Raw genomic sequence first — 10,592 nt, 5'->3', positions numbered from 1 at the left:
CCGTCAAGAAACCCTAGATTCACGCCGCTATCCACCGAAAGGAACCGTTGAGTTGCTGTCGTCGCCACTTGGAGCAGATTGGAGAAGAGGAGGTTGGGTGTGGAGGACCAGCCGGCGGCAGTAAAGGTAAGGGAAGAAGTCGAGCTGCCGGCCGAAGAGAACAGGAAGAAAGGAACGGCCGGTGGTGGAAGAAATCGCCTGCCCTAGCCCGCTTGGAGAGAAGAAAACGCGGGAGAAAAGGTCGGCACTGTGTCGTGCAGGTGAGAAAGAGGAGTTTCTTAACGGGTTTGGATCTTGGATTTTGAGTTGAATGTTTGAGTGAGATCCGGATCCGGATCCATTAAGAGGATGAAATTGGGTTTTTATAATCGGGCTTGAAGAATGGGTTTGAAGATTGGGTTTTTGGATCAAATCTGAATTGGAGCTCCACTTCTGAGAGGAACCTTTGGATGCCTTGATCTCGATCAACGGTCCAGATCGCTTAAAATCATGATGAAGGGCCGGATCACTTGATCTGACTGAAGGGGCTGGATCTCATTGGATCTTGATCAGCGGTCCACATTAATTCAGCTTGATCTTCCTCATTTGACCTCCAAATCAAGCCAAATTCGATCCGGCTCGACCTTAATCTATGGCTCTTTGAATTTCCTATAAAACCAAAATAAAAACATGTGATTAAATTCCATAATTATAGAAAATTTACATTTAAGTCCAAAATAAATCCTACTCACAAAATATAATATAAGCACAAAATTAAGCATGTGAGAAGGTATAAAATGCTAAGTATAAGAGCCAAAATAATATACAAAAATACTCATTATCACTAGGCCGAGCAGGAGAGCCGCTCGACCAGTTTCAGGTCTGGGTGATATAATGGTCGGGTCGAGCGTCCGCTCGTCCGATGACTTGCTACTTGGCTCCGCCCTACCAAGCGGGGGAGCCTTGTCTGCCGGGTCGAGGCGGCGTCCACTGCTTAGCCAAGCGGAGAGACCGTTCGTCCTTCGTTCCTCCCTGCTTTGAGCTTTGTGAGCGTCGGAAGCTCGATGTCTGACCGAGCTGTCAAAGTGTCGGACCGGCTACCCTTCCTGCTAATCGGGAAGATAGTTCGCCCGATCGGACACCTGCCTAGGACGTTGACTACTTTGAACTCCTGTCGGACTGACCCTACCTTACCACCAGATCAACAGTTAAAAATCATTATCTTTGAAGGCAAAGACAACCGTGAAAAATCATTATCTTTTTTCATATAAAAACAAAAAAAATAATATAAAATTTTCTAGTATTATAAATCATTTAAAATACAAATTCAAAAAAAAATTAATATATAATTTGTCAACGTTTGAAAATAATATTTATAGTATTCTAAAAAAAATTATAAGCAATCAACATAATAACAAGTAACGACACTAATAAAACAAAGGTAGAGCAACACAACAGCATGAGATTTTTCTGCTTAAATATCAATGAAAAGGCACCATTGTAGCTCTCATTGCTCCTTAACCTGCTGAAGTATATTTTTTTGGCTTTCTGATGTTATTCCCAGTACCCTTGAGGACTCCTGCTCAAATAAAAATATATATTACAAATTAGAAATCATAATTGTATACCTAACAGATTGATATAAAGTATTGCTAGTGTAACCTCTTAAGTTTTCACAAATTTATTTCAGCCCCTCTTTAGTTTCAACACATTGCATGAAAAGTGCAAAACCATAAATAAGATTCTAAATTTAATAACTACAACCATCAATAAAGGACTACTACTTTAGAAAATCTAAGTAGCAACAACATAAAGTCCCTTAATAAAAGAAACATAAACTTCATATAAAATGTATGTAGCAACACTAGCCTAGAAAATGCACCTAGACATATCAAATGGGTTGATGGAAATATAAATTGTAACGCCCCGGCACGGGCGGGCCCCACCCGGACCGAACCGGGAACGCCACCAGAATTGCCCATAGGGTTGACGACTAGCTCCACAGACCACCGAAGGTCCTTTCAGTATGCTTTGTCCTCACTCACATGTACCCTGGAAAACTTCCCAAGAAGTCACCCATCCTCAGATTTCTCCAAGCCAAGCACGCTTAACTTTGGAGTTCTTAAGTTTCGATTTCCGAAAAGGAAGGTGCACCTTAGTGATATGGATAGTATCATCTTTTGTGTAACCACAAATCACACCACAGACAAATCCCAGAATCTCCCTCGCTAGGTGGTGCCCTAGATGCTCCTGCCACAGGCGCACTCACGGTCGTAAGGTCACTCTGATACCATCTGTAACGCTCCGACTCGGGCAGGCCCCACCCGGACCGAACCAGGAACGCCACCAGAATTGCTCATCGGGTTGACAACTAGCTCCACAGACCACCGAAGGTCCTTTCAACGTGCTTTGTCCTCACTCATATGCACCCTGGTAAATTTCTCAGGAGGTCACTCATTCTCAGATTTCTCCAAGTCAAGCACGCTTAACTTTGGAGTTCTTAAATTTAGGCTTCCGAAAAGGAAGATGCACCTTGATGATATGGATAGTACCATCTAACCTTTTTAAGCCATACTTAACCAGAATCTCAGAACCGGGGAATTATATAAATACCGAGCAAGCTACACAAATATTTTCAAGGTACTTAAGTGTGTTTATTTTTGTAGAAAAGTTGAAAAAAATATAAAGCAAGAAACCTATATTACCATGTTTTATTCATTCCTTGCTAAGTTCATTAATCCCTTACACATATATTATTCTAATGTTCAAATTTGCAAATACAATCAATATATCTCTCAAAACTTCCTTAATGTAAAACATACAATGTAAGTGAAAAAATATACATATAATAATTCATAACAACATCAATCAACTCATTTCACCAGTACTACCTAAAATATAAATATAATAATCCTACAATTAGATAAAATGGTTTTGATTTAATAGGGTAGTTCGGTGAAAAAATAAAGTACCTTCATGTTTAAGTTCTAGAACAAGCTCCTCAAAACTGTGGTTGTTTGATAAATCATGGTGAATGAGAAGTGTTTCCTAAAGAAAAGAAACGTGTAATTAGTGATAATGTACTTGTAGTATTGGTAAAAAAAATAAAATAAACATGAATTACCATTGCATTATAGGTAGCTAGATAATCCAGCTTTGAGACCACTATGATGTGCCTCGCCATTTCCATCTTCACAAATTTATCAACATAAACATGGTAAATTCCATATATATACAATATAATAAATCATATGACATGAATCTCTATTTCTTAGTTACAAGGTAAAAAGAGTAACAAAAATACACGCACAGACTTGTACCAAGAATAGGAATTTTCGTGGAGCTTTTTATCTGAGAAACAAGTCTATTGTTTCCTCTTGGAATCACAATATCTATTACATTATCAAACTGGTGCATAGAATACCAATCTAAGTGTTGATAGCTTTTAAAGTATATTCATCGTCAAATTTTTATCCTCTCCTTAAGAAAATCTAGAATATACTATTTTGAATTCATAAACACGATAAGTTTTTCACCAACCGTATCAGGAATGGCTACAATAATTACCTAAAACAATATAAATCTTTATTATATTTTTAAAGGCAGGGTAGAGAGACAGGCAACAATATTTATATGAATATATGAAATTAATTAAAACCTTATGAAGAATTATGTTTGAACACCTAGCTTGTTTTCCTCCTTTCAGAAGCATACCATTCCCACTTCGAATTACTAATGCCACTATCTATTGAGTCAAAAAATAATCAATATAGTGCAATAAAAGCAGCGACATAGATTTAAATCGAAGCAACAAACCTATAGCATGTAATGTAACCAAACATAATTTATCCTAATTGCATTCAAAGAAAGGGCACAAGCATAATGGATTTAACACTAACAAGCAATGCAAACAACTAACTAAAGGAATTACCAAACTAAAGTCTAATTACTTAAGGAAAACATTCCATCGAACATCTTGAAAACATCATCCAATTAAAACTCACTACATGAAATCCTAATCATGGGAACCAAATCAAGTACACACATTCAAACATGAATTCATTCAAGTGATCAACTCATCAAAGTATCCAGATCAAATCAACTTCAAGTAGTGTTTGGCGAAATTTATCGAACACTTGGCAAGCGTCAAACGATTCAAACTTAATACATGACATCTTAGGCAAGAAACATTGGATCTACTACAATCAATCAAATATGGAGATCAACCAACAACCTAATGAAACAAAGCAACACAATGAACAACCAAATCAAAACTTGTCGAATAAGAGATGTTACGATCCGGATGGATGCGTGAGATGAATCTGCTATCTGGAACTTGTAAGGGCCTGTGCTGGAGCTAGGAAGGAAGGATGGAGATGAGATGATGGTGGTGACTCATCTCCCAATTGGGAGAGGGTTGTGGAATGGAGGAGATGTCTCCCGAATCTGGGAGAAAACTTTGGTGGTGGCTATGTGAAGAAGACTCGAATCTATGTCCTCCAACAGAAATGACTGGCGACAAACGTGAAGATGAAATGAGATCTGGCAGGGGCGCAGGGCCATTGGGTCCCTCCTATCGTCTTAGATCCGATCGGAGAAGAGGGCCACCCATGATGTATTCGGTGGAGAGAACCTCTTCCAATCGGTTGAGAGTGCCATTGGGATGAGGAGACCGGCTAGTGGTTGTGACGGTGGAGATGGTAGTCGTCGGCCGATGAAGGAAGAAGGGGTGGAAGGGTGGTGGCATCGGGCGATGAAAAGAAGAAGAAAACGTGATTGGCCATGCTCCTATACCTCTCCCATCTTTTGAATGGACAGCTAGAGACTTTTAGATCTGTTTATTAATGCAAATAACAGTTTAATAGAGCAAAAAACATAGGACATAGATAATAGTTTAATAAAATCATTATGTATTATCATGTAAACCATGTTAATAGACAATTGTTGCTTAAAACTGTTGTGGTATATTCAAAAAATAAGTTTATAGATAATAATTTTAAAAAATAGTTATCTTTAACATACATAAGATAACGATTTTTAAAAAATCGTTGTCTTTTTTAAAAACAAATGGCTAACAACAGTTTTTAATAAATCCATTATTAAATAGAAAAAAATAACGGTTTTTCAAAAAATTGTTGTCTATTGAGTGTGGTTGAATTCTAAATTTCTTGTAGTGATATCCTAAATTTACGAAGGAGACTAAAAATATTAGGTTAGGTCTATGTGATGATGGATTTACTCCATTTGAAAAATCAGGAAGAAATTATTCTAGTTGGCCAACTATCTTAACGCTGCATAATCTTCAACCTGGAATGTACATAAAAACACCATATATATTTTTAACATTGGTTATGCATGTCCCATAAAATCTAAAGAAGTTAATAGATGTTTATATGCAACCACAGATTGCAAAGCTAAAACAACTATAGAATGAAGGTTTTCCTAAATATGATATTCATACTAATCAGATATTTGTAATGAAGGCTGCTCTTTTTTAGACCATAAATGACTTTTCGACTTATGACATGCTATCAGAATGGAGTATCGCTGGGATCTTAGGATGTCAATCAGATTGAAATATAGGAAGAAGCCGAGTTATTTGGATTGTCATAGATAATTTTTACTGCAAAATCATAATTTTAGAAGAAATAAAAATTAATTAACTAAGAATAGAATTGCAAGAACACTTTCATTATTGAGATTAACATGTGAACAGATTTGTACAGAGTGTAGGATGGAAGATGAGCTCTAGAGGGGGTGAATAGTGTGCCTCACTTTTCACTTTTTTGAAGAAACTTGAGAGTGTGAAACGTAAATAAAAAACACAATGCTAACAACTTTATTTTTACTTGGTTCACAGCCCGACACTGTTAGTCTAAGATCTGCACTCACTAAGTGCCTTCATTGGGAAATCTACTAAGAGTTTACAGAATTACAAAAATTGAGTACAAAAGAAATGAAACAATTGAAATTTATATCGACAACATATTAAGATAGTAGCTTGAGCATTGGTTGTTGGAGCAGTGTTTTGGTGTCGTAATGAAGGCTTTAGAGAAGCACATGAGTATGAATATTGTAGAGAATAGCGTATATTAGGTTTTGGTTGACCCCTCTTTTATATGCCTTTCCATGTGGTTGGATCCCTTCCATTCACCTCAATCGAAGCCCATCCGATCTACTTACATCGTAGGTTATCCACATCCAGGTGTCTGAATCCCTTCCAGACGCCTCAAGTGCTGACGTGGCATTGATGGGATGAAACTTCATCGCTCGAGGCTTTATCCTGTCCCAGGTGCCTAGATCCCTTCTAGGAACCTAGATCACCTTGGTCTAGAAAACTTATACTTGTATCGCAGAGTTAGCACAATAAGTATATAATATTAAACATGAAATAGTTTAACAATCTTTGGACTATCTAGTCTTAACTTTTGGGTTTCTAGTGAAATCCTAGGTCAAACCAACCTCTACTATTCCTTCTTAGGGAACCCATCCTCTTCCACTTCTCTTAGAAGAGATTACTTGTTTGCTAAACATCCGGTCCTCCTCCAGACATATTTGGACTTTTGCTCAGCATGCGATTTTAATCTTCATGACTTCCTTCAAAACATCCAGTCCTCAACCCTTCTAGACTTCTATCTGGTTTCCTCAACCCCCAGAGCTTTCCGCCTAGTGTTCTCGATCCCTAGGACTTCTGCTCGACATCCTCAATCTACCACGTCTTCTGCCCAGACCCCTCGACTAGGACTTCTTTGTCAAGTTCCACAGACTAGGAGTTCCTTGCCTAGCCACAACTAAAACTTTCCCTTTGTCTAGTGTCCATAAGTACTTTTACCTTGCCTAGTATTCAGTCAACTACTTACACACTTAGTCAGCCTTATTAGATTATAACACGCTTAACTTTAAACTCATTGCTAATATCAAAATTAGGTATGATTATTTGGTGCTTTCAGCACCAATACAGAGTGGTTAACTTTTCATTTGTTATTGAAGAGCCACATGATACAATAAATGAATATAGAAGTATACATAAATGGACTAAACAGAGTATATTTTGGGATTTACTGTATTGAAAGAGTCATTTGATTCATCATAATCTTAATGTAATGCATATTGAGAAGAATGTCTTTGATAATATGATAAATATAATAATGGATATCATCGGAAAAATAAAAGATAATATGAATTTAAGAAAAGATATGCGACTCTTTTGTAAAAGACTCATTCTTGATGTCGATGAAAGTAGTAGGGGACCAAAGTCAAAGGCAGTTTATATATTGAATAAAAATCAAAGACATGTTATTTGTGAATGGATGAAATCATTAAGTTTTCCATATGATTATATCTATAATCTTGGTAGATGTGTCAATTTGAAAGAATGAAAATTGATTGGTTTAAAAAAATCATGATTACCATATATTCATGGAAGGGGTCATTCCAATTGATTTTAAGGAACTTTTATCAAATTTTATATGGGGTGTCCTTACAGAGTTAAATATTTTCCTTCATGATATTTACTCAATAGTTTTGAGACATTCACATGTGGAGACATTAGAGAGACATTATAATCATTACGTGTAATTTAGAAAGGATTTTTCCACCATCATTTTTTTATTTCATGGAATATCTTTTGGTTCACTTTCCATATGAGGCCAAAGTTAGAGGTTCAATCCATTTTCGATAGATGTATCCATTTGAAAGATAAAATTTTCATCTTCTATACTTCATTATTCATGCATAAAAATTTAAAAATTATATTATATATTAATATCTAATACAATTTGTTTTATTACAATTAGATTCCTATATCATTTAAAGAAAAAAGTAAAAAAAAATAATAAGGCAAGGGTTGAAGCCTCTATTGTTAATGCATATTTTGTGGAGGAAATAGCAACTTTTATATATTATTTTTGAGCCTTGCATTCAGAGTAAAAGGCAGAAAGCAAGAAGAAATGATGAGAGCCCTAGTAGCCCAATTTGAACTCATTCTCAATATTTATCTATCTTAATCGACCAAGGGGACCATGTAAGAGTGATACATAACTAGTCAAGAATGGCATGTAGCCTAGACATATATTTTACTGAATTGTCCAGAAGTATTATCATATTACAAGTTAGTATATATTTTGTAACGACTTGCCGTCTGGGCACTGGCTGTAAGGCCGATCGTCACAATAATGCTAAAATATACTGTGCGGAAAGCTGGGCTAATTAAAATTTTGCTAATCTAAGTGCTGGGAAAACTGAAACTGAATGTTTTACATGTACCTAATATTTGTACACATGCTAGAGAAGGTATTTACCACTGATACCGGACTTCTGATCGGTCCACGGACCGGTCCACTGACGCTGGCACGGGGAAGAACCTTTGGATCGGTCGACTGACCGATCCATGATTCACTAGAGTTTCTGTACGCACCTGGATCGGTCTGCCGACCGATCTAGGACCTCACTGATCAGTCGGACTGACCGATCCAGTGGCTCACTGATCGGTCAGCTGACCGATCAGTGGTGTGATGTTCCCGATCCCACTATCGGGATTCTTTTTGTTCGCGGCTGGATCGATCTGCTAAACGATCCAGCTGCGAACAGAGAGTTAGGACTGCCGAAACCAGCTCCCTGATCGGTCTATCAACCGATCCGAGACCCCCTGATCGATCTGCTGACCGATCAGGGGTTTCTGATTTCGTATCAGAAACTCTGATATCAGCACTGATGCGTGCCAAAATCATTATACAATACTATAAAAGCTAAAGGAACATTCTACTAAGTAATGGCTAACATACTAAACATGATGTGAAATATGATTCATTACTTCATGACAAGTAACCACGCTAAGGGCAGAAAAACAACTAACAATGTTATGATAGTTAACTCTCTAAAGTTGTAAGGCAGTAAACTTGCTAAATATTCCAAAACATAAGATAAACTTGCTAGATCCCTAAGATCTTTATTCCAGGTTCCTTCCACACACATCTTGATCTGCATTGCCCTCCAGCCTCCCCTAGTCCACTTTTCTTTTACCTGTATCTGCAGTATAAGAAAAGTAGCATCTGTAAGCTAAAAAGCTTAGTAAGAAACCATCTACCTCACAAAAACATGCATACGATGCAGATATGGTTTTTTAAAACATGCTATTTGAAATATACTGACTAGGCTAAACATGGCATGGCATGTGATCATACAAGCATAGCAATCAAGAACTGAACATAAGCTATCATAATGTATCAACAAGGAAGAGCTAAACTGAAGCTGGTACTGAAACTAAGCTGATCTCACATAACTGATTGTGAATTTGAAAAGCTATACATATAATAAGTGAAAATACTAAACATGCTGCTGAGGGGCCCTGGCAACTGTACTTACTGTGCGCGCATCCCTATCTAAACCCGGGATTGCAAGTTCCGAATCTAGTAGGGTTTACTAGGTTAGCTAAACCTAGGGACAACTATGGGAGTCCAGCCCAATGGATATCTAATCCAGTACAGTGCCGCTGCTGAAAGTAAAATACTGAAATGCTAATTAGCTGAATCCGGGTTATCTGAACCCAAAACTAGGTTGTCTGAACCTAGAGGCGACTGTGGGAGCCCACCCATTGGACATCTAGTCCCATAAAGCTGGAATAAAACTGATATGCTGTTTTAAATGTTTCTATACATTTAACTATGCTGTTAAAACTGTCTAATGTTGCGCTAAACATTTTTTTATCGAACACCTAGGATACTCTAACTCTTCTCCCTATTAGGGAGACCACCTCTAGGCACCCGACAACGTCTAACCTCCTATCTGAAGAGGAAAAACGTGCCCGGCCCATCTAGAGGTGCTCAACTAAATCCCTAATTTGCGAAGAGAGTTAAACACACCCTAGATATCAATAAAAATCTGCATACATCCTAACTAAAGCATAAAAACTCAAACGGAAGCTATTATACTGCAGGTGAGGGGTTTCTTACCTTGTGTGCTAGATTTCTTACAAATCTAAGCGCTAGGAATTCCGGTGGAGATGACTTCTCGACGATCCGCTCGCGTCCACGTGCTCTACTCGCGGAGGGGAACGCCCTCGTGCTGAAATCGTCGCCGGAAAGTGACCTTGGGACCCTAGGGAGAGAACCCTAGGTTGTTTGGGTGTTGGCGCCGAGAGAAGGAGAGGAAGGAGGGGTTGGCGTCGGTGAGGGTTTGGAGAAAAGAGTTGGCGTGAGGTTTTTGTGAGGAGAGGGCTGCCGAACCAAATTAAACCAAACTCACACTTAAGTTTTTTTCCTATTTATATTAAGCGGATAACTATGCCCAACTTAAATATAAATATAAATGTTTCCCTTCTCTTTCAGCACGGCCCTACTGGGTTCACTGGTCACTAAGGCTAACTAAAGGTTTAGCGGACCCGAGAGGTCCCGGGTTTGATTCCCGCTTAAACCATTTTACTTTTCTATTAGTTTTGCTACTTCCGCTACTCGGAAAATTCCGGAAAAATATCTAAAAATTCCAGAAAAATCACAGAATAATTCTAATGCAAGTTTGAGAATTTTCGGGCGTTACATATTTCATGTTTTTTGTATTTCCTATGTCTTTAATTATTTGTGTTATGTAGTATTTTCTAAAACTTATATTCTGAAATA

At 37.7% G+C, this 10,592-nt stretch overlaps 1 protein-coding gene across 3 annotated transcripts; it reads right to left on the bottom strand.

Moving 5' to 3' along the window:
• Positions 1-1,262: 1,262 nt before the first annotated feature.
• On the bottom strand, positions 1,263-4,810 carry LOC122014378 (delta-1-pyrroline-5-carboxylate synthase 1-like). 3 transcript variants are annotated; one of them, XR_006120656.1, is made up of 4 exons: positions 4,244-4,810; positions 3,104-3,169; positions 2,952-3,027; positions 1,263-1,558 (listed from the first exon to the last, which is right to left on the bottom strand). XR_006120656.1 is itself a non-coding variant. In XM_042570597.1 (4 exons), exons 1-4 carry the CDS (start codon positions 3,689-3,691, stop codon positions 1,497-1,499), a joined length of 258 nt encoding a protein of 85 aa, XP_042426531.1. In that variant the 5' UTR covers positions 3,692-4,810; the 3' UTR covers positions 1,263-1,496. The 3 variants fall into 3 exon arrangements, 1 of the variants encoding a protein (XP_042426531.1); XR_006120657.1 differs by having other exon boundaries at positions 4,276-4,810; XM_042570597.1 differs by having other exon boundaries at positions 3,638-4,810.
• Between the last annotated feature and the right edge of the window lie 5,782 nt (positions 4,811-10,592).

The sequence above is a fragment of the Zingiber officinale genome, chromosome 8B (genome assembly GCF_018446385.1).
Source record: "Zingiber officinale cultivar Zhangliang chromosome 8B, Zo_v1.1, whole genome shotgun sequence".
Lineage (NCBI taxonomy): Eukaryota > Viridiplantae > Streptophyta > Magnoliopsida > Zingiberales > Zingiberaceae > Zingiber > Zingiber officinale.
Note: the sequence above shows the minus strand (reverse complement) of the source record. Positions and strands in the feature narration are given on the sequence as shown.